The following is a 25,679-nucleotide window of genomic DNA, read 5'->3' on the forward strand; positions in this document are numbered from 1 at the left end:
AAATATCATCTTTTATTGCAAACAAGTAAAAAGATAATAAGGTTCTTGGCTTCGATTAGTTCTCTTAGTAATATGTTTAATCAGAAATTATCCAGGACCCCATTCTCTCTCTCTCTCAAGCTGGATAGACAATTGACTTGCACCATTAGACGGTCCAGGACGAAGCACTTTTTGTAGCCGCAAAAAAAAAGCATTTATAGAAAAGAAACTAAGGGTGCCGGATATCGCTAACCTATAAGTTATAAATATATATAAGAACTTATTGGTACAGCTATGAGTATTAAACAGTTTCACTTATTCTGCACAGTAGTAATGAAGTTACTCGGGACTTTCCCGTACATGCGCAGTTAGCACTGGGACAACGCCTAGCTGATATATGTTTATAGACATGCCCCAGCCTTACCTTGGTTACATAGGGCTAGGTACACACTGAAGAATTTTCAGACCAACGTGTTCTCTCAAATGATTGTACCTACGACTGAAGGTCCGATCAGTCTGAGGATTCATGCATACAGACTGTCTCCAGTTACCTTCAGATCTGTGGTCTTCATCTGGTCCTCTTCGGAGAATGACAGCACACTATTCATTCATTTTTGTCACATTTTCACACTGATTAAAACCGCCTCGTTATAGCTATTTCATTCTTCTGTGACTCTGAAACGTAACATTTTGTCTAGGAATGAACAAATTAATTATTCCTTCTACAGCACTGTCTACATTTATTCACACTGACATTCATTGCTAGTATCGTTTGAAAAGAGCCCGACTCTGTAAACTCTATGGAGATTGTGAACATGAGTGCATACACACTACATGATCGTTAGGTGATTGGTCAGAAAATATTAAACAGTACAACCAACCAAATGAGCCGACAATCGACACTTTTTGGAACTACTTTCGACCATCGTGTCAGTATACACTAACCCGACTTCCAACCGAACGGTCGTATGTCAAATGATTTGCCCGACTATTGGACGAAAATGCTCCAGTGTGTACCTAGCCTTAAGCATTTCACAATACACACAATAAAAGTGCATGGACAATAAAATGGAGTTAAGTGCCATTTTTGCTTGGCCTGTCACACGTATACCAAGTTTGTATATGAGTACACACATATCTTGCAAAGCATTTTAAGTTAATAATTTCATTAGAGCAGCAGTTTAAGTACCTTTTTACACATGCATCTAATAGTCTTTCTTCCTACTAATAGTCTTTCTTCCTAGCTGCCCTACAAATCATCATCTCCTTTTCAGAATCTCTGGAGGTTGGTAAATATGGCTGACCGTTACACAGACACCGGTTTACCACTCTCAGCATGTCATGTGAAGGCAGAGGAGGGAGGGGGAGTCGAGGATTTTACAATACACAGAGCAGACCAATCTCAGAGGGGTGTTCCAAAGAGTCTTTGCTCACTAAATCATGTGACTGTGGTTGCCATGGTAGACTGTCATTGTGCAGAATTATAAAACCGTAATGGCAGTCTAAGGGACATATTCCATTAGCTGTGACTTTTCTCTTTGGGGCCCAAGCAAAAGTGAGCGGTTATGTCACTAAACTTTGTTTAAAAAACATTTTTGAAAGGGAGTGCTGCTTTAAGTTAGTAAAATGACAACAGAGCAGCATTGTAGCATCAGCAAGTAGACTAATGAGAATTTAAAATCTCTCCCGCCTGCCAAATCCTGAAAGATGATACCAGATGTATTTCTCTCCATAAATAATGGTTTGTCCTCTCGGAAACCAATCATTTTTTGGATGAAAACATTGTGTGTTGATAATTTGATTTATATCAATGTTGATTAAGATGTTTATCAAAGGTAGAATACTTTGTACAGATATCTCTAACATGAAATACACTTTAAGTAATTAACTCTCTAAATACTCTATGTATGTAATGTCCATAATTGGCATCAGTTTGTGACCTTCCATTTTTAACTAATATTTCAGTCTCAGATGGGGCCTCTTGCCTTTATACAAATAATTTTGGCAGTGTAGACCATTATTATCAAAGTCCGCACCTAATCAAGAGTGAAACTATTGATATTGTAGCACATTAAAAAATTTGCCTTCCAACATTTACTGATGACTTACTGGTGAATACTCTTCACACTTGTCAGACCGAAAAGATTTAGGCTGGGTACACACTACAGGTTTTTCACCCGATTATCGTGCCCATCACACGGTTAACGACTTTTAGATCTGATATTTCATTATGTTTTATCGCTACATAGCACATCATATTTTTTTACTTGATTTTATAAATGGACTAAAGATCTCTATATATGATGGAAGGATGTCTGGCAAATCCTGCAGTATATATGCACTCACGATCAGGATCTTCATAGAGTTTAGAGTCATTGGGGCCTATTTATGAAAGGTTTCCCCCCCCCCCTGTAAAATCCCCGAAAACAACAGTTTTCGGGGATTAAACACTAATTTGCTATTTATGATAGAAGCATCGCAGCAGATATCATAGATATCTGCTGCTTTGCATCTCCTATTGTTTTACTGAGCACTCCCCATAACAATGTATGGGGAGTGCTCAGTAACGCTATTTAACAATGAATGTAATTAACTTTTCAAACATGATAATGTACGTCAGCTGAAGCTGGCGTACATTATCATTAATGAAAAGTTTCAGTGCTGTCAGCTCTGCTCTGAAGAGCAGAGCTGGACAGCGCATGTGTGGAGGGATCACATGATCCCTCCCTGTCACTCACCGCTCTCTCTCTGCAACTATAGTTGCAGAGCGAGAGCAGAGATATCTGTGCGCATGCCTGAGGGTTTCACTCGGCGCATGCGCACTGGAGTCAGAAGAGGAGCCCCGTTGACCGCATACTGCTTCAGAACCGAAGAGGCAGTGGTAAGTATGATTTCCACTTCACAGGAACAGCAGTTTTTCGGAACTGCTGTTCCTGTGTTGCTTTTTTAATAAATATGAGAAATAGTTCAATCCTTATCAATGCGATAAGGATTGAAAACTATTTTTCATATTCTGCGAGTTTTGATAAATATGCCCCATTATCTTTACAGTCGATAGTTATGACAGATGAAGAGCAGAGGTCTGAAGGTAAATCTTGTAAAACGTGTACAGTGTGTACACATGAATCGGCTGCTGATCAGGACTTTCATTCATTGGTATCGCATTGGGAGACATTTTCTGTAGTGTGTACCTAGCCTAAGGCTTTATAGGTTCTTTAAAATTCAAAATCCAGTAAAAATGATCTGAATGAAAATAAAAAAATTGAGTTTTAGAAGATTTTGTGCAGGGATTCCCTAACTGGAGCCTTGGCGTCTGCTATCTGCAGCAATTTTCCCCTTTTCTGTAATACACAACCCACCCAGTGTAGTTTGCCATCTTAAAATGGCAACAGGAGAACCAAGCATAAGGTGCTCTCTTTTGATTGTGGTTTGTGGTTAGTCCTTCTACTCACCCATCCTCTTTTGGTTTTTGGCCGGAGTTGTAAGACGAGCAGAGGATCTCTGCTGCAACTTAAACTCATCAATTTGAAATATTCAAAGCAATACTTTTAATATACTGACCCTGCACTTCTCCTTAGAAACTAAAGTTTGTAACAGCTAGTTCAACAAAATTAGTGAACATGTCACAAACATTAGTTTGTGCAAAGGTCATGCTAAAATAAAGTAAAATAATCTGACCACATAATATCAACAACATTTTCATTCTATCCGTGCAACTTCTATATATATATTGTAACAAAGGGATTGGTTGCCACAGGCCTCTGAGAGAGGAACCGGCTGTTCAGCTGACAGTAGGTAAAAACTGCAGACCGGGTTACACACAGATATAGCGGTGCACCTAGGTTCAGAGATATACAGGTGTAAGACATGTGACAAAGTAAAAGTATAAAATGTGATTTCATTTGCATGATTTGAAAGTGCCTTTACAGCTAATAGCAAGGCTGACAAGGTGTGTCTGCAATGAAGATTAATTACAGAGCACCTGAGGAGACTTCATTCTAAAGGCAAGGTGGAAGTGTCGCCTTTCTTGTCAAGCCAGGGCTGTGTGAGGAGTGTCACGTATATAAACCTGAATTGTGCTGCTGTGCTTTGTGACCGATGCCAGCTAGTGGCTGGTGAACAGAGGGAAGCTGGAATTAGCCAGAGTTAGATTGCCTGGTGTCATCAAGGGTTCCTGCATGTATGTATGTGTGTCTAAAAAAAAAAAAAAGAGAGAAATAGCGCCACAGTGTAAATCTATACCCCAATTGGTATATAGTACCCAAAGTGAACTCATATTAAAGTTAAAAGAACAGTGTGCTTATCTGATCATTATGTTGAACACCACGATTTTATTTACCATAGACATCCAAATCTCAGGATTGTCTTCCAAGATGTAAAAAGATGCCACAATAGCAGTACTGGGAATAAGACTGGAACACAGCCTGGTTGTGTGGATTTGAATATACTAGATAAATGATGGCCAGAATTAGATTGGTTGCTATGGGCAACACCTAACATATAGTGTGGACTTATCACAGAAATGTGTGACACTTTCTCAATTATTTTTCATTCTTCCTTGCACAACTATCAATATCAATGGGATCTGTTATCCACAGTGAAGACACTCATTTTAAAAATGACACTTTTATATTTAATACCCATTAGAGGTTTATCTTCCAGAGTAATCATAGCTATTCTTGTTTGTCCTGGTTTGCACCCTATTAAATGGATGGGCAGTATTGCAATGTAATATGCATGGGAAACATGCATATTACATTGCCTAGATAAGGAATTTGTTTCTCTAACACGTGTAACATTGCAGGTGGTGCGCTGTCATCTTTGGTTTGCATAGCCAAGCAATACGCATTTTGAAACTTAGGGTTTTAAAATAGGAAAATAGGGTTTACCTGCACTTGATAGTTAAATGCTGTAAATTTAGTTATTCCAGTCATTATGTAGAAAACAACCTTTAAACAATCTGGTCAATTTACCAACAGTGATTGGAAACCCCACTGTCTTCACCTCTCTCAAATACAGTTAGTTGTAATCAGCTGGCCAGCAAATGTGGTACCCACATAGAGCCTGACTCATTAAGGGCATGTAAATGCTGATACGTGCTGTGTTTTGCCTAAAATAGCTTTGGTCATGCCAATAAACCATACGCCAGTGAGTGCAGCAACATCTAAATCATCTTCCAGCGCAAAAAACCCTTACTAAAGCCTACAATTTCATGGATGGAATTGGGAGGGAAATGGGCATATGCACATAGTCAAGGTACAGTCAGGGCTGCCATCAAGGGGGGGGGGGGGGGTGTGCTAATGTATGGGGCCCGGCTGCACTGCAACCACTTTATTTTATTTTTTATTTGTTTTACTCCTGCTGGTCTAATGGGAATGCAATGCAGACAGTCGGTCCCTGAACGGGCTATCGCATCACATAATACTCACTACTGCCACATCGTCTATTCATAGAATATTGTACTACAGGCTGTACTACAATATTCTATGAATAAATCATTCCCCCACAGTGAGTACTATGCGATGTGACAGTCCCTGCAGGGACCGGCTGCCGGCTGTCTGCATCACATCTCCATAAGGTAGTGACTAGATCGCGGTCAGTGTGACATCACAGGTCATGCCACTGCAGCAGTCACGTGGTACACCGTGCTTAAGATCTTCATGTTTCTGTGCGGTCACTGATAAAAAGGTAAGATGGGGGTAATATGATGGTGATGATGGGTTGTGTCCGTCCAGAGAGAGAGGGGGGCCCTATATGTGTGTGTGTGTGTGTGTGTGTGGCATGTGGGCAGTGGGGGGGCCCTATATGTGTGTGGCATGTGGGCAGAGGGTGGGCCCTATATATGTGTGTGTGTGTGTGTGTGTGTGGCATGTGGGCAGAGGGGGGGGGGGCTGTGTGTGTGGCATGTGGGCAGAGGGGGGCCCAATATATGTGTTTGTGTGGCATGTGGGCAGAAGTGAGGCCCTTTGTGTGTGTGTGGCATGTGGGCAGAGGGGGGCCCTGTGTGTGTGTGTGTGGCATGTGGGCAGAGGGGGGGCCCTGTATGTGTGTGGCATGTGGGCAGAGGGGGGCCCTGTGTGTGGCATGTGGGCAGAAGGGGGCCCTATATGTGTGTGTGGCATGTGGGCAGAAGGGGGACCCTATATGTGTGTGTGTGGCATGTTAGCAGTGGAACACATAGCAACACAGACTAATTTTACACATTGTTTAAAGTGCAATCCAGCACGGACATAACTTAAATGGACATGTAATCAGCAATACAAGTTAGTTTATTAAGATAAATACATATTTGTAAATATTATTAGTAGAAGTGTGTCAGGTGTGTACCAGACTAGAAGATATTTGGGATAGTTGTGATAGTATTGGGGGGGATGCTTTTCATAGACAAATTTCCTGTCAATCGGACTGAAGGACTCATGTAGTCATCCTCTTTTTTTTTTTCTTTTCTCTGAAATGGCTGATAACAGATAACAATAGCTTGTACTGTGCTGCATAGAAAATGTAAATTCATTGTGAAATATTGCAAGTTCTGTAAAGATATGATCATTTTACTCCAATAATATTAGCTCTTCTATATAAAGAACTTGTATTATTAGGGTTTGTAATCTTTTGCAGTTAGATTCCTTTTGGATTCAGCTACCTGACGTGATTACTTCACTCTGACTGGAGTGGATAACAAGGAGAGTTTAATTGAGGTCCTGAACTAGTTAACATGGTCTTCACCTCTTAATGTCCTTGCTTTGTCTAAAGCCCATTTTCAACAAGATTTTCTTGCCTGTTTCAAGTGTATACAGAAATCCAAATTGTGTAAAATAATGCTTTCATTGTACTACCATTTAATATTCTCATTCACAATATTTGAGAGTTTATAGAAAGTGACATTCAATCACTTCCCGTTTGTTCATTGCGATTCTACATTGTCATTGTGCAGCTATTATTCTAAGATAATTAGGGCCTAATTTTGCAATAGGCTGACTTGGCTGCAGCCTAGGGCGCTGATCTATAGGGCGGTGGGAGGAGGTGCAAAATATTTTCGGGGTGGAAAATTGTGACTGAGGGGTATAAACTGAAATTTATTTTTAAGACCTAATACAAGATTTAGCTTCCAGTAAAGTGAGAAGATGGTCAACTAATCTGGCAAGAATCTTAAACCTTTTTCCTCTTTCATTGTATGAGGGACACTGAATATGCAATAGTGTGAGTTGACAGGAGTTTGGGAACTTTTACATTTTCCACCAAGAACATAAGCTATCCATCGGTGTGGGGGGCGGCGGGGGAGTGGCTGGGGAGGGGGGATGGGGGGGGCCCTGACTGTTTCATTTGTACTGGGCCCCACAATTTCTGATTGCAGCCCTGTGTACAGTATGGGTGTGCCAAGCTCGAGCGCGCGCAGCAGCGTCTGGTTCAAACTTTGGGCATCTCAAATGTACATGTTTTTCAGTTGTATCACTTGCACCAACTACAGGTCGGGTGTAAGTGCCGATTACTAGTGATGACAGTTGCATATGCATGCTACAACATGTGCTTGCAATCGGGAGCAACTGTAAAAATGCATTTTATGTACCTAGAGATTAATAACATCCTAATGTGTTTTATGGGGAGGGACACATATTTTTTTAATGTTTTCTCATTAATGATTATATTAACAGGTGACATTAATTGAGTATTTTTTTGGGGTTTTTTTTTCTGTGCGTTCTTTTGGGACTTGATATTCCACATATGTATTGGACGTAAACTGCAGTGCATAATGTCTGTTAGAGCAGAGCATGCATAAACCCGTATTCCTCAACAGGCATATCTTTTACATCCGCTCCTTGTTGAATATGGACTTTCGTATGCCTGATTATGTGCGTTTTTAAGAAAAACGCATTAATACGTCTGTTTTGCATGCCTTAATGAATCCGGCCCATAGTGAGCACTAACCATGTTTCTTTCCGCCCTAAACTATATACAGTTCTCTTTTTGTTGTGTTAGCTTTGTCAAGCTGACTTTTATTGGTAAAATGTCCTCTATTTGTTTGGCCTTTTTATTCTTTTTGTTCGCTTTTTTTCTTTTGGCTTGTACCAAGCATGACAGGTATCCAAGGCTCAAACTCTGTTAGCTGTTCATTTGGTGTTTGGCAAGATTGAAGATAAATTAATTTAAGAGAACGGAGGCTGCAAAGATGCTGTCATCTGATTTCTAAAGATCCTTGTAAATTCTCATATTTAATTTTTGCAAATACCACAAAATTTACATTTGTCTGATTTTAATGAGCCTGTTTACGCAACTCTATTGCATATTTCAGCTACCACCTTTACGCTGACGACACTCAACTATACCTCTCCTCTCCTGATCTTTCTCCCTCCCTCCTCTCTAGGGTGTCCGCCTGCCTCTCTGCCATCTCCTCCTGGATGTCTTCTCGATTCCTCAAACTTAACCTTGCCAAAACTGAGCTCATAGTTTTTCCTCCCTCTCATACCCCATCCCCTTCTGACCTCTCCATCACTGTCGACAACACCTCTATCTCCCCTGTCCCCCAACTTCGCTGCCTTGGTGTCATCCTCGACTCCTCTCTCTCCTTTGGCCCCCACATCCTCTCTCTTGCTAAATCCTGCCGCTTCCAGCTGCGCAACATCGCTCGCATCCGGCCCTTCCTCTCCCAAGATGCCACCAAATGCCTTATCCACTCTCTGATCATCTCCCGCCTGGACTACTGCAACCTCCTCCTCACTGGCCTCCCCCACTCTCATCTCGATCCCCTTCGATCCGTCCTTAACGCTGCAGCTAGGCTTATTTTCCTCTCTCGCCGCTCCTCTTTTGTCTCCCCCCTCTACCTAGCCCTTCACTGGCTCCCATTCCCCTTCAGAATCCTCTTTAAGCTCCTCACACTCACCTACAAGGCCCTCACCAACTCCACTGCGCCCTACATCTCCACCCTCCTCTCTATTCATGCTCCATCCCGCCATCTCCGTTCTGCCTCTGACCGTCGCCTCTCTTCCCCCCTTATAACCTCCTCCCACGCGCGTATCCAAAACTTCGCCCGCGCTGCCCCCCTCCACTGGAACAAGCTCCCTCCCTCCATCAGAACTTCCCCTAATCTGTCCAGCTTCAAACGGGCCCTAAAAACCCACCTTTTTCTTAAAGCCTTTCTGTCTCCCACTTAACTTCCTACCTTATCTTCTGCCTCTGTCCCCCTACTCTCCCTCTCTCCCCTGCGTCTCTCTGTCTGTCCACCCCTCCCCTTAGATTGTACGCTCCTCTGAGCAGGGCCATCTCTCCTCCTGTTTCCACCACTTCTAACTTTGCTCTCCAGCTACTTAGCCCTCCTCCTCGAGGGTCCTCCACCCCACGTCCACTCTCGCTCCCTCCTCCCCCCTGGGGGTCTCCCTGTCTTCCGCGCCCTCCTTCTTGGCCCCCGTCGTTTGCGGATCCTCCCTCCCCCTTCCCCGCCCTCTCTAGCTGTGCATTGAGCGTACTGAGTTGCTGTGTTTACTGTACTGTGCTGTCTCCCATTGTATTGTGATTTTGTCTCTGTACGACGCTGCGGATGCCTTGTGGCGCCTTATAAATAAATATTAATAATAATAATAATAATAATAACTCATCCTCTGGTGATCTACGATGATCATAAAAATATTCCAAAATATCTTTACTTTAGAAAGACACAATCTGACGCTTGATCAATGTATTACTTGATCAGTGAAATCCAAACCTTCAACAAGCTGTAGTTAGAATAGTCTGTGACCACCTCCGTACATATAGTTCTTCAAGAGCCTGTAATGTAGATTATTTTCTCCCATCTTGCAGGTTTGACCAAGACATAAACTCTCTCAACTGGAGAAGCTTCTTATGTTTCTGGTGTCTATAACTATCCCGTAACCTGTGATGAATTCATCACTCACTTTAGTTTCTTTTTTGGAACGTTTTTTTCTTTTTTTGACTTTGCATGCCCTCATTTGGGAGTATGGGTGACCGAAAAAATAAATTAAGAAACCAAAAATAAATGTTATGCATTTCCTAAGGGGTCTGACAAATCTTTAAAGATATTTTTTTATTCCAATCTACAACGTGTGGAATGTTTGCTGTATCTCTTTCTAAAGCGAAGTGAAATTTTCTTTTATAGGAGAATTGCAATGAACAAGTATTTTATCTTGACGCCAAAAGTGGCATCTCAATAATAACAGGCCCTAGTATCTTGTTAGATGCTGGTTTTATGTACATTTTAGACTAAGCGTACACAACTCACCTCTACTTTTAAATATCCTAGTTATTAATGGTAAATAGATTTACATTCCAAGGCTATATTCCAGGTTCACCATTGAAGCATGAGCTCACAATACACTCAAGTGGAAGTGTTAGTAATTTAGCCATTTTAATCTACACTAGTGCAAGCTCTGTAGTACATCCACATGTTGCTACAATGTACAGCTGTTACACGGATTCAGAGGTGTTTGCTACTTTTCCTCCTTTTGTGACACTGAAAGTACCAGCATGGACTGTTTAGCCTTTTAGTAGTTTATAACTAAGGAACACAGACATCGCTCACTGCACATGCTTGCGATTTCAAGTCTCCTATACCTGCTAATTACATTACTCAACTAATTCTAAAATATCCTCTGCATGTGAATAAGTGTTTTTCGCCTAATTTAGGCATGCTGAATTCAATTGAAAAATCAGGTTAGCTCTACAACGTCACATTTATTTGATACTTTTACAAATATAACCTTTTGTTATTTGTGTGTAAGATAAGTGAAAATTTCAATTATCATTATAGAATTGAAATATTCTCGTCGTATGCATTTATAAAATACTAATAAAACTATGGAAATGCTTAAAAACTGCAGAAACTAAAGTTCAGAAACTCCTAACAATCCAAATTAGCCATAATGTAATTGTTAATAAAAAGGTAAAATGTAAAGTCCCTTTTTTAGGGAAATAGGATGTTGACACTTTCCGTTTATACAGTATCTCATTGGTCTCTCTAAAAAGGAACCGGAAGTAGTCCCCCACCATTGCAGGGCACCAGCGTCCTTGGTAGAGATGCTCCATTGTCAGAATGTCTTGGTGAAAACGTTCCCCCTGTTCATCATTTACACTATCCAGGTTATCAGAGAGACAGTCTAGATGGGAATGTAAAAAGTGGATTGTAAGGAACATTCTACAACCCATTTTCTTGTAGTGGTCCAATAGTTCATTCACAATGGACACTGCGTTGGCCTCTTTACTAAGAATCCACGCACAGCAGCCCTGAAAGAGGACCAACCAGTAGACTCTGGGTCGGACTGGCCCGCAGGGGGACCGGGCTATCCCCTGGTAGGCTCTGACCCTGAATTGCTCCCCTTTTTGTTGGAGAGGGAAGTGAGAAACTTTTAAAAAAAACAACAAAAAACCTCACGTGACCACATCGCTGGCTCTGTTCGCACTAAATGTCGGGCGTGACGTCATCATGCCCGACGCCCCACAGAAGACAGAGGAGAAGAAAAGAAAGAAGCAGATAGAAAAGGTAAGTGAAGGGGGGGAGCAAAAGCAGCATGGCACAGGGTGAGGAAGTGGGAGCAAAAGCAGCATGCTTTGCGCAGTGTGATCATAAGGAGGCACAGCATGGTGATTTAAGGGGCACAGTAATGTGTGTGTGATGGCACAGCGGGCTTGTGGCAATGTGTGTGTGTGGTAGGTGGTGGCTAAATAATGTGTGCTATTTTCTTTGTAGGTTGAAGGTGGGGCAATTTAATTTTATAGTGGGGACTATTAATTTAAGATGGGGTGGTTTTGGGACTATTGAATGTGGGGCTGAGTTTGATTGCATATGAGGCCTATTTATTAAATGTGAATATGAATTATTTAAGGGCAGTGACGGTTGCGGGAAATAGGTATATTTATTATACGTAAATGCGATTAATTTATTGCAGGGGCTGTCTGGAGGGAGGGAAATAGGTTTATTAAATGGGAATACTATTATTTTAATGTTGGGGCTGGAGGAAGGCCTAAGTATTAATTGTGTGTCCTATTGATTTAACGCTGGGGCTGGCTGTAATTTTCTAAATGTACCCATTATTTTTTCCAAATAGGGCCCCCAACATTCCAGGATCCAGACAAGCCGCCACCAAAGAAACCAGCAGCCACAGGTGGTAAAAGTGACAACAACAGGTAGGACAGTCTGTCAAATGTTCTGAGTCTAGTGCAGGCTTGGCTAACCTGTGGCACTCCAGGTGTTGTGAAACTACAAGTCCCAGCATACCCTTCCAGCAATAAGCTGCTATATATTGACAAAGCATGCTGGGGCTTGTAGTTTCACAACACCTGGAGTGCCACAGGTTAGCAAAGCCTGGTCTAGAGGGACAATCCCGTTTTTTGTTTTTTTGGTGACTGTTCTGCCCAATATACGGGGTAGGTCAAAACTGTGTACTCTTTATACACACACTGAATTCATAATTAATATATATACACATATATATATATATATATATATATATATATATATATATATATATATATATATATATATATATACACACACACACACACACACACACACACACACACACACACACACACACACACACACACACACACACACACACACATACATACATACTATGGTGCTAGCTGTCCTTCGTGGGCTCCCCCTCTAGTGTCTGGTCTTGTCTCTATGATTGCTGGCCACACCCTCTCTGGTATTCATGCCCCAGTCCGACACAGAGTCCATTTCCAGCAATTTAGCATTAAATATTTCATCCATAAGTAGTTTCCTTATTTGGGAGCCTACAAATATGTTTTTTAGCTGCGCTTCGCTTAACTTCAGAAACTGTTCCTTCAGGTAACTGTAAGCCTGGCCTCCTTTATACAGAGCTTCATTAGACCCAACTTGATGTGAAGCGGGGGTAAAATGACATTATGCGGCTCAACCAATGGAGTGTACTTAATGTTTTTCTCTCCAGCAACACTGGTTTCTCTCTCTGGCCACTTCTTGGTGATATAGTGATATTTAGTGTCCCTGCTGTTCCATAAACACATAAAACAGCAGTACTTTGTGTATCCACCTTGCAAACATAACATCAGTGCAGCTACCTGTAAGTCGCAACCGAGAGGCCATCCATGATCCTCGTACTAGATTCCCTCCAACAACACAGCCATACTTTCATAAATTTCTTTCATGTTCCCTACATAGGCCACAGGCAGTGAAGGGAGTGTGTCCCCATTATGGAGTAACACTGCTTTCAGACTACTCTTCGAGGAATCGATAAACAGTCATCACTTGCTAGTATTGTGCTGAACACCAAACTAGGTCATTAAACCGCTAACATCAGTACACACACACATTGGCGAAGGGAGTTTTGCCGAACTCTTTACTTTTTGAGTTTCATTTTTTTCAAAATATCTCAAACCTTACGTAATATCACATTTCTGAAGGTATATTTGGTTTCTACAAACATTACACGGAAATTGATATATATCATGTCCAATGCACAATGGCTGTTGAGTAGTGTTGTATTTCACTGGTGATAGTGCAATCGTGTGGATGGAGCACGTGGAACTGGAATCGAACATGGGTCATAAATTGAATTTAAAGGGTGATAGGCAAAGAGGTGAGACAAATGAGACGTGGGGCACAGACAAGGAGACAAACGGGAACCAGCACTGAGGGACAGATGAGACAATGAGGTATCTATTTCAGTGAGCCGCCAGCGACATGGGCAAAACTGCCTTGAATGAGCCAGGTGTTGTGCATGGTCAGTGTTTGCTTATAGTGGAGAGATGAGAAAGGTGCCTGCTTTCTGTGTTTCTAAATGGGTAGACAACATGACGGCTAGACAGTTGAGCATTAAACTACTTAGGAATAGGAACTGTTTGTGATTTATTTTGTTGCTCTTTATAAGTGTCAGCTGCAAGATTTTTATTTTTTTATATTTTGTCCCTTACTGCAATTTGGTGTTCTTATGCTGCCCTCCTCTGGAATGTTTTAAGTTTACAGCCGTTGACATTTTTAATCTTTTTTTTTTTTTTTTTTTTTTTTTTTATTTCCAATAATTTAATGCCATTGTTTTTGTTTTTAAGTGTGATTTTAATAAACTGAAATCATGTTACTGTTTGCTTTGTTCCCAGTATAATTATGCCATGTGTATGTTTTGCATGATTGTATCTATTTTACAGGTACCTTAAGGTGTAAAGTAAGTACATTAGTTCCCCAAGTGACAGCGCTGCAACTGAAAAGTTTACGTTGCACATTCCCTGCTTTTATATTCAATAAATACATATTTAAATACAAAATGACCAAAGACCACACAATCAAAACATCAATACCACACAAGTACAATCAAGTCAATATAATCCCAGTGATTGGTAGAGAGATCAGACACTTAATGATTTTTAGAACACTTGCTCGCCCCTTCAATGGATTAAGTTAACCAACCAGTCATACATGCTAACAGATAAAAACAATAAATATTGAATTATTTATGATTATAGAAATACTATCTCTTAGTAAAGAAATATTCAGATAATAAACAAAAATAAGACTTAACATTGGCATCAATTGTAGTATATTACTCAAAAGTAGTAATTATGCAGTTATAAATGAGTATTTACCTTTAAAGTTGGATAATGTCTGAGGATTTATGGAAAAGGAGTGTGTGGATAATGTTTAGTACTGATTGTGCTATAGATAATCTTTGTTGGGAACAATAAATATGTTCCATAGTTGTTATAGGTTAGTAAGTTGTAGCAATTGTGTCGTTCAAGATAGAGATGTATATTATATATGTGTTCTATGTATTACAGTATAGAATGCTCACCACTCCTTTGGTTATGGGATCAAGGAAGCAAGGCTTGGCTTTAATGATGAGATCAATGTAAAAGCAGTTCTCACTTTATCCAGCACAGCAGTTGAAATCCAATGGAATCACCTTTTTATAGCCTCACGCGTTTCTTCCCACTGGGTGATCTCTTCAGAGCCATGTACATACATCAATGCTGTGTGACATTTAAATCCTCTTTTAACCAATTGTTGCTGGCAGCATTAGTAATATTGTGAACATATCCGTATTCAAACATAAATCAATTCAACCAAAAGCCCGTGGATTTAAGAGGATTTAATGTTAGCCAAGACTCACTTCCTAGTACATGGAACAAGAGGAGTTGTGAGTATTCTATACTTTGATCAGCACTGTAACACATCTATAAATTTATCTTGGATAACATATGATTACAACTTACTGCTTTTTATCTCTTAAACAATTATGGGATATATTTACTGTTTCTAAGAAAGAGGGTATTCTATATTGGGACAGCCTTAAATTGTATCTACACACTCCTCCTCTTCTATACAAAAGAGGTTTAATCAACCTCTCTCAATGGTTATGGGACTTAAGCACTGTTCCCAAGGATGAGACGAATCTAACTTAAAGGCTTCTTATGCTACTTTTTTATATTTTCTCATGCTAATTGTCTAATATTAAATTTGTGATGCCCCATTTAAAAATAAACACATTTATTAATGCAGCTTTTATGAGTAATGTACTGCTATTGATGCCAATGGTTGTACATTCTTATATTTGTATATTATCTAAATTATTTTGTGTTAATTATTATTTTTGAACTTTTATTTGACTTACCATGCGGAGGGCCCTCTATTAGACTTCCTTGTAATAGGGCCCATATATGTGATGCTTTAACTGTACTCATGTTTTTACACAGGAGAGTAGTTGTTTGACCAAGAAGATCCTAAAACCTCCTGGGTCAAATGAAACGCAATGTAACTTTAATAATTTTAGCGTTTACGTCTCTCTAGCATTAACTAGATTTTACAATAGACCAAGCCGCAATCCATGCAAAGTCCTTACACGAAACCTAGATCAATCTGTGAAACCTGATTTGACCTTTCCTCTTCAAAGTCTAATCATGTAATAAACCATCTCAAAGTGACAGCAGCTGCCACTGGACATGGGGAACAACTTTCATGGCTCTTTTTTTTTTTATTACGAGCATCGAACATGACACCAAAGAAAAATCAAGTTATGTGATAAACCTATGTAGGTTAGAACGCACATGGGGAATTCAATTCCGCCCGAAGTAGTGCTGCGATAAGTCTATTACCGTTATTATGGTAAACTTAACCCAACTTTCTGTTGCGAGCAAAAAGCCGGCGTTGAAACTACCACAATAGCGGTATTTAAGCGCACTATTACCATAATAACAGTAATAGTGCGCAGTCCGCATTACCTTTTACAGTAACGCGGCCACTTGAATTCCCCTCTATAGCTAGTGCCTTTATACATACGGTGGCCAAAGAATATACTGCGACTGACACTTTTCCTCAAAGAAGATAAAGAATGAAACGTATGTCGGTAAAATGATTATCTAACCTCCACTTGGCCCATCTTCGTCAGCATCTATCACTTATGGTTTTATCCTTCTAGAAATGCTTCTTGTTTTGTATTGACAGTGGAACTGCTCTTTTATGCTTTTTAATTTCCCATCTATTATTTGTATATTTTGTTTTATATTATTATAACTCTACTTGTACCCTTGAATGTAATGGAATGCTTTTTTTTCTATCAGTTTTGCTTTTTCTGTGCACATTTTGCCCCTAGTTTTATAATGAAATCTATACTGTGCCTGATTTAGTAACATATACTGCATGAGAGTGTCCGTGTTCCATTGCTGCTTTATAACACTGACTCACCTCCGTGTATTCCAGAATAGTCTTGGTCATGTGTCTTTTTATCCAGGTGCTATTAATATAGTGACATTTGGTTGCAAGTACTAGGGGACACTGGGATAGGGTGCTTATCCTTTTTTGACCTACTAGAACTTCCTGTATCATCTTTTTAGTTCTCTGCTCCCTGTGCTATAGTGCATGGGCTCAGCTGTGTGCAAAGAGGCATGTCTGCAGTGTTTGTAAAATTTGCTTGTAAATCAAATACATGCTGAATTAAGAAATTATCGACATATGCAACATTGGATTATGAGAGGGGTAGGGAGGGCTGTATTTTTTAGAAATAACCCTAGTTTTCAATGCAAGAAAATTTAATCTGTCTTTTTTTTCAATACAGTGAGGGTTTTATATTACCACATTTATTAACTTTTAATTTCTATCACTCACATTCGTGAATGTGAGTGATGGAAATTCTATCATGTGAACATGATTAGAATTTAATCATTTTAAGTCAGACAGTTGGAAAGCGCTTTTATTTTGTGGTAAGAAAGGAATCATTGACCCTAATGCATTTCCTGCTTTTACTGTTCAGACGGCCCCTTTTAGACGATTAATCAGTGATTTTCCCTGTCCTAAATCAATAGTGATTTACACGCCTCAGTGTTCCCTTCAGAATGCAGCATATGCATGTGCTATATTAAAACACTTAACTAACACAAATCTGATTACAACTCTAATCTTTAAAACCAAATTAGATTTATAATTGGTTATGTACATTTATATTATATAAATGAACTCCACAGTCACCTACTGAAAAGTAGAAAGTGTGAAATGATGGAAAAGTCTAAAAACATTAGAGACTTAAAGTAAAATAAAGAAAATCATAAACTAGACAATTTACAATTAAACACAGTGGTTTGTTCTGCTAAGCCATCTGTCCCCCGCATGTAAAATGTCTACACATGTGACCTTCCCATCTGTACAGAAAAAATAACATGTTCACTTGAGGTAAATAAGGTATTGATCTAAACATGAACATATATATTCCAACCTGTCTGCGGATGTACAATACTTTGTAACTTTTGTATTGCTAAATATATTTCTATAACAATAATTGTATTGTACTGTCCTTTGGACTTTCAGGTATATACGTCAAAATGTAACCCACTATAACAGTGAACCTGGGAAAATCGTGTGTTGTAAGATCAAGGAAATGACCCCATTGAAATGCATTAATAATAAGTCATAAGGTGAAAAGAAGCTTACAATCACAAAAGGCATTTTGCACAGTATTTTTATTAAATACTTATTTTATGTCTTTTATTTTTTTCCCACAGAAACATGAAAAGAGTGCATTTCAGACTCAACTACCCTTGGGTAAGATTTTAAGTTTATTTGTTTTGCTATTGATATGTACAGCAGGATAACTTTGTACTTGTGCATTAAACAAATAGGATATATTGGTGTAATGCAGGGGACCCCCAGCATGTGGACCACTTCAGTCTGGCACACCAGAGCTGCACAGCTGCTTCACTAAAGCTGCCAAATAAGGGCCGAAACGGAGCTGCTGTGCATGCGCAGCCGCTCAGTTTTGTCCATCACCAGCTGCTTTAGTGAAGCAGCTCACAGATTTTTGGGTGCACAACCGTGTGGCATAACATAAATGTTTGATTGCTGGTCCTATTATTATTATTATTATTATTATTTATTATTATTATTATAATTATTATTATTATTATGATCGCATCATAAAATAAGACATAATTAAATGTAATACTCACTCGCTCACTAGATTTTAGCCGGCACACTGACAGAAAAAGTTTGCTAACCCCTGGTGTAATGAATCCCTTTATATCCTCCTAGAATAAAATATGAGTTTTGGTCTAAAATTCAATGTATCCTTCTCTAGTGAGGCCTTATAAAGCTTTCGGAGGTGGTAGAGAACAAGGTTTGCTTGAGAGATATTAGGTACAAGGCACACGGGCAGTTTGGTGATGTAATTATTTTCCGAAAACTTGTGGCAACTGAACACAATTATGTTTACAGTTTTAATTAGTGAAAAGGTCTCTCTCCTCTCTCCTTCTATAATATAGGCTATGGTAGCAGACAGATGCTATCATTTTGTTTCAACTTTTTCTATCCCTAATGTTGCAGAGCTTATTTAATTGGGACAACAAACACGTAACTGACCTGTTTTTCTTGCTTTTTATCGCACTCATTCCTTTTATTTTTAGTAAATAACTGCAGCTGTGTCCATTGGCCAAATGTTTTACTGTATAGTTTGATAGAGGGAGTTTCGGTTTTGATATTAGGAAGCTACTAATTCATTTGGTTGGTGCTTTACTATAATAATTAGTTTTCTCCCATCATTCAGTTTATTGCCCGTAGAGGAGGGAAGATGACCGTGCATATAAGACGGTGGGAGTGGTGTAGATAGATATTCCAACCAATCAGAGCTATGCTTACACTAGAGTAAAGGAGTGGTAAAAAGTGTGTGTGTGTGTGTGTGTGTATATGTATGTGTGTGTGTATATGTATGTGTGTGTGTATATGTATGTGTGTGTGTATGTATGTGTGTGTATGTGTGTATGTATGTGTGTGTGTGTGTGTGTGTGTATATATGTATGCGTGCGTGTGTATGTTTGCGTGTGTGTGTATATGTATGTATGTATGTGTGTGTATGTGTATGTATGTATGTATGTATGTATGTGTATGTATGCGTATGTATGTATGTATGTATGTATGTATGTATGTATGCGTGTGTGTATGTATGTATGCGTGTGGGTCTGTGTGTGTATATGAATGCGTGTGTGTGTGTGTATATAGATAGATAGATATAATCTCATAGTGACTCTAGGTCTCCCCAGGCAATTCTATTCATACCTGGACAAGGCATGCTCTGCTCACTGCTCAGTACTTTGCAGCTTTTTGCACCTTTGGTACATGCATGTTTTACTTTAAATATCCAGCCTAAATTATCCAGTATTACAACCTTGGAAAGGCAACAATATAAAAATAAGTAATAGGCGTACCCATTTTATAATATAATGATATTTTCAGTCAGTACTGCCTTGTACTAGATCCCACCCATTTCTTGTAATGTTTCCTGATCCCGTGGGGTGATGCTCTCTCTATAGGTTCTATGGATGCACATCCTTCCTTCTAGGTGGCCATTGAAGCACAGCCTATGTTATAATGCCGTAGCATGGTGACCCTGCTATTTTAAATGACAGTCGGCACTGTATGTTGAGATATATCCATGGCTGTATTTGCCTGCATTTGTACACACCAAGATGGGGTATAATAATAATAATAATAATAATAAATATAATAATTTAATACAATGTGTTTTTATTTCCTAAAAGACTCTTTCAAGCACATGTTTTTGTGTACAGTACCAGGACACAATTAGCAATTATCTATCCTTATCAAGTCCTAAAATTTCCTAAATCTAATATTGTGTCAAATAACACAACGCATTTTACTTTGCCATTATTTAAGAAAAATATAAGGCCATATGAGGTAGTCATGTGTGAAAAGAAGCTATAACCCATGATTTAGTACCACATATAACAACGACTCAAATAATGATCCAGTTTCGGGCAAGCTCCTGTTGTCTGAGAGATGAGTTCACATTTTCCTCTATAATACTCCAGATAAAGATTGGTTTATAAATTGATTTTTGCAAGGCAGCAAGGTCGTGTGGCTTCAAAACATCACCAAATCAGCAATCCTCTGCCACCGTGCTTGGGATTAGGTATCGGTAGTCGTCCCAGTGACCAGACTATTGAGCCGTGTTCTCCCCACCACCTATTTTCCAGGTGCTCCTGCCGGCTGGTTTTACTTGCCACCGGCTCTTAAAGCCTAACAAAGTCCTATTATAATAGAATAAACCATTGTTTCTCTATATCTAAACAGGCACTATGTGAGCACTACAGCCAGCAGTGTGTTAGACCACTGACCACGAGTCTGACCAGTCCTGGCAGGTGTGGGCAATAATCTCCAACATTTTTCATTATTATTGCAAAGTATTACAACTGCCCCCATCCTGCTGCTTCTTAATGCCACCCGGCTGGCAAAATTTTCTGGGGAGAACATTGTTGAGACTTCTTAACATGACTGAGGACTGGATTCTGAAAACTATTTTCTTGGTTTGAAAACTAGTGAAAGATATTTCCTCCTTCTGTATGAAAATAGCTGTAATTTTCTGCTTTATTTTTTGAAGTGACCCTAACTACTTTCATTACAGAACTGGGAGAAATTGTGATCGTGATACAAAGTCAGAGTAATCCTGTTCACAAGAAGAGAGCTGATGACCTGAAAGAAAGCATTTTGAATCAGGCAGCTAAAATCAGCAAGGTAGGTACATTTTAGTGTTTCCGAACAAGACGACCAGATTATAAGTGGCCTCGTCCAGTTATGTAAAAATGATGCCCCTTGTAAGTGATATAAGTGATAAATTGGTAATGTTCACCAATTTACCTTTGGTTTTATGATATCTACCTTGGTGTTGCCGTGATGTGCCCTCTTGAAAGGTGTTTACAGTGATGTTTGTATACAGCATGCAGACAAGTCCATTTTAATGGACTTTCCAAAAATCAAACAGTGTGTGTATATATGTGTGTATATATATGTGTGTGTGTGTGTGTATATATATATATATATATATATATATATATATATATATATATATATATATATATATATATATATATATATATATATATATATATATATATGTTAACCCGTGCATGATACTCATGCATTCTAGTCAAATTAAGCTGCTTAAGGTGTTAAAAAGGTTTTTGTCATGCATTTGGGCCATAGCCCAGGCCTCAACCACCAACCACTCCCAACTGTCACCCCCGGCAACCACCAACCACTCCCCACTGTCACCCCCGGCAACCACCAACCGCTCCCCACTGTCACCCCCGGCAACCACCAACCGCTCCCCACTGTCACCGCCGGCAACCACCAACCACTCCCCACTGTCACCGCCGGCAACCACCAACCACTCCCCACTGTCACCGCCGGCAACCACCAACCACTCCCAACTGTCACTTCTCCTTCAAGAAATATACCCACTTGCCCCATACACGCCCATCAAACCTCCATACATTCAAACAGATATCCCCAAGGTGCATCAGCCTCTCACATGCCCCTTACTTACCTATCACACAGACGCTGGAGCCCGCGCAGAGGAAGGAGGTAGAGCAGACTACAACCTCTCCTATTTCCCTGATTGGTTACCAGTGATGATGTGACCTCCCTGTGTTATGCAGAGTAGGTCACATGATGCAGGCTGCAGTCAGACACGCTGAGGTTCCTGCCTGGCTGGGTGATTCCCTATGGCTGTCAGCAGTGCTCCAGGTGCCGACAGCCACAGAGAATCACCCTGCCGGCCAGGAGCTTCAATTTCAAAGCCGGAGAGCCGCACGTGGCTCGAGAGCCGCCGATTGGCAACCCCTACTCTACTGTACTCTTCTTTTATATGAAGCGTTCTGACAGCAAAATAATGCATGTGACATTAATATATTAATAAATAAAACTAACAAATGTATAGTTTTATGCTGCTCATTCACATGGAAAAAATTGACTCTCATTAACAGCCCACCACAGAAGCATGATATAACAATGGCATGTATAAATTACATGTGAATCAAGAATGCAGTGTGTCCTAACATTTGAGTATTGCTGTTAAGCTATGTCTTTGTCAGATGTGGTATGTCATACATTGATCAGTTGGTCCATTTGCCTTGGGTGTAAGTCTGCTTGTAGTTCTATATTAGACACGGTGGCCTGATTCATTAAGGCATTACATACTGCGGTATTTTTTTTGCACATGAATCTGTTATACCCAAGTCCAAATTCACCAAGGATTTTGAATACTGGTGTAGGTCTGCTCTGCTCTATTAGACAGAACACTGCAGGATTCTTCCAATAAATATGTGGAATATAAACCCGCAAAAGAAACCACAGCAAATGAAAAGAATATACAATAAATGTTCCATATTAATAATATAGTCCTTAATGACAAAATCAAAAAAACGTTTTTTGTTCCCTCCATGAAAAAAACATTTATTAGGATGTTATTAATGCCCTCTGTACTTAAAATAAGTTTTTACAGTTGCTCCTGATTGCAAACACATATCCTAGAATACATACATAGCTGTCATCACTAGTAATCGGCACTTACACTAGAACGTTAGCTGGAGCAAGAGATACGGCTGAAACACCAGGACCTTAGAGATGGTCAGAGCTTGGATCAGACGCTGCTGTGTGCTCTCGAGCTTGGCACGTCCTTGCTGTACATTGACCACGGGCAACCACCCCTTCCCCTCCCTGTTCTCTTCCTGAAATCGTAGCCTGGTTTGACTGTCCTGTGTGCTCAAAGATGAATTGGATGTTACTGTGTTTTATGGCGTATAGTCCAGTTCTGGGCATGTGCAGAGTAATTGTGCGGATTATATGCACAAAATCGCCATTTATGTACCTTAATGAATCGTGCCCGAAGAGTGTTCTGAAAGTTCAAAATACTGTTGATTTTTTTTAAAATCAAATAATATAACTCTGTATTCTCTGAACTTATCGCCAGTGTATAAAGTCGATTAATTAATCCGTTCAAATAATTAAATTGTTCCCTGCATCCATCTTGAAATTGCACTATTAAATAAACGGCACCAGTCACTCAACGTCACCCCAGGCCTGGCTGAGTGTATACCCGATCTTAGATTAAGGCCCAGTTGAGCTGGGATGTGAGGGAACAGTGGCCGCACCAACTGCTCCTTTATATTTCTTCCCCTAAGTGGTTTCAGTAGAGTGACGTAACTAGGTCTTCATGCTACATGTTCAAACCTGGATGTCGGTAAGATGACGTGACGGTTGAGGGAAAATTGAATCTACAGGGCTTAGCATGGTTGGCCCATGGTGGATCTGACAGCTGCAGAAGTCAGGGCTAGATATACTCTAGTAGAGTGTATCTAGCAAAAAGGTTAAAGATAGAGGAAGAGAATATATAAATAAATATATATATATATATATATATATATATATATATATATATATATATATATATATATATATATATATATATATATATATATATATATATATTCCCCCTGTCATGTCATCACCTTATAATCTACATGCTCACTCCCAGTACTATAACCTCTCTGCTTTCAAACTCTACCAAGCCTTCTCATACCCCCAGAAATATTAGCTCTATTGATTTTCAACAGTTCTCCAGCTCTCTCCCCGATTTCTACATTCTCCTCCCCTGATATGGCCCACAGAGAGGTAAGAGGGTCCTGCTGGCAAGCTTACAATCTATGGGACAATGGGAGTTTGATACATGAGGTTAAGTTAAATACTGACTGTTTTTTCATGTAGCACACAAATACTTCATAGCTTATTTGTACACTGAAATTTAAAGTTGATATTTGTGTGCTACATGAAAAAACAGTCAGTATTTAACTTATGTGCAAAACAGAATACTAATTTGCACCCCTTGCATTGCAACATGGTTTTGTCCAGGAGACTGAAATAAGTTACCTCCTTCATTTAAGATCCTTAATGATTCAGGCCCTGTGTCTGTATTATCTAGTATTGTTTTATTACTGTGTTTATTCCCAATTGTAAAACTCTACAGAATCTGCTGGCGCTATATAAATAAATGTTGATTATTATATTTAACCTTTAACCCCCACCCAAAAAAGCAAAACAAAGGCCGGCTATTCGTTTACAGTGGTGCTGCAATTTGGGGTATCTGTTGGAAGAACTTGAGGATTGAATCATTACAGTTTTACTGCGTAAATGCTGAGAAGTTAGCCAGATAGTAAAAGGTTTACTTAAAACTGCAGCTATCTCCTACTAACAGTAGAGGGAATTCCAATATTCATGACAATGCGGCCTTGGAATGTCTCTGTGATGACAATAGTTCCTATTAAATTTTTCAACCCTGAAAATGTCTGTTGTTTCTGTATATGGGTGACAGGTGCACTTTAAGATATTTACAGCTGGTCACACTAGACTTTCAAGGCTCTTTTGTGTTTACTTTCTCATGTTGCCACAAGATGTCAGCATTGTATTCCAGTTTTTTTGTTGGAAACTAGAATAATGTAAATTTATTTATTTTAACCACGTACTTTTTGTGAAGCTGGGAAAAACAATCAATAGCACATAGGATTTTTATTTCCTCTTTTATCTTTCATACAATGTTTGCCCGTAAACAATGTAGTTTAATTAAATAAAATTTTTTAAGCAGTATTAGTCCTTATTTCCCACTTGTTGCTGCTATTATCATTTAATTATGTAGTACAACTAAATTACACAGCACTCTACAGACCATATTTAATCATTCACATCAGTCCCTGCCCCATTGGACTTCACACTCACGCACAGACTAGGGTCCATTCTTGCTTAGCAGCCAATTAACCTATCCGATTGTTGTTGGACTGTGGGAATAACCTGAAACACCTGGAGGGAAACCCACGCAAACATGGGGAGAACATACAAACTCCACACAGAGAAGGACCCGGTCGAAATTTAACCCATGTCCCCGTTGCAATGCAGCAATGCTAAACAAGATTTCAGTTTTATATGAACAAAATGTATATAATAGGAGCTGTGCACATTACATTTTGTTTTTCTGTTATTACATTTTGTTGCTTTAGTCTTTCAATTGCTTGTTTTGTTCCTTGAACCGTGACATAAAAATAGAAAACCAACAATTTTTCCTTTTTAATGTGTTCCTGGAACATGTTCCTGCCTGCTGCAATTATCCAGAGCCCTGCATTAGCGATTTCATGCAGCAATTAAAATTCAATCACCTACTTATAGACTGTTCGAGGGCTTAGCTGCGTACATCTAATTCAATGCATCATTTTAGTATTTAGGCAATTGAAACCTATCAAGCTGTTTTGTAAACACAGAATATTTTTTTATTTTTTTTTTTTGAATGGTTGTAAGTAGTGATATTCGCGATATTCAGAATGGTAAACATTATATTGAATAGCTGTTTTTAAACGTGTTTGTGGGGCAAATTGTTTTGTTCTAAGGAAAGTCA

General features: G+C 39.4%; 1 protein-coding gene across 1 annotated transcript in view; it reads left to right on the top strand.

Annotated features, from left to right (window-relative positions):
• The window catches only part of B3GLCT (beta 3-glucosyltransferase), a 299,136-nt gene that overhangs the window by 75,512 nt on the left and 197,945 nt on the right, over positions 1–25,679 (top strand). The window contains exons 3-4 of the mRNA XM_075198956.1: positions 17,953–17,992; positions 20,865–20,974. Of these exons, the coding sequence (XP_075055057.1) occupies positions 17,953–17,992; positions 20,865–20,974 (150 nt within the window). The remainder of the gene's footprint in view (positions 1–17,952; positions 17,993–20,864; positions 20,975–25,679) is intronic.

Source organism: Mixophyes fleayi, chromosome 2, assembly GCF_038048845.1.
Source record: "Mixophyes fleayi isolate aMixFle1 chromosome 2, aMixFle1.hap1, whole genome shotgun sequence".
Lineage (NCBI taxonomy): Eukaryota > Metazoa > Chordata > Amphibia > Anura > Limnodynastidae > Mixophyes > Mixophyes fleayi.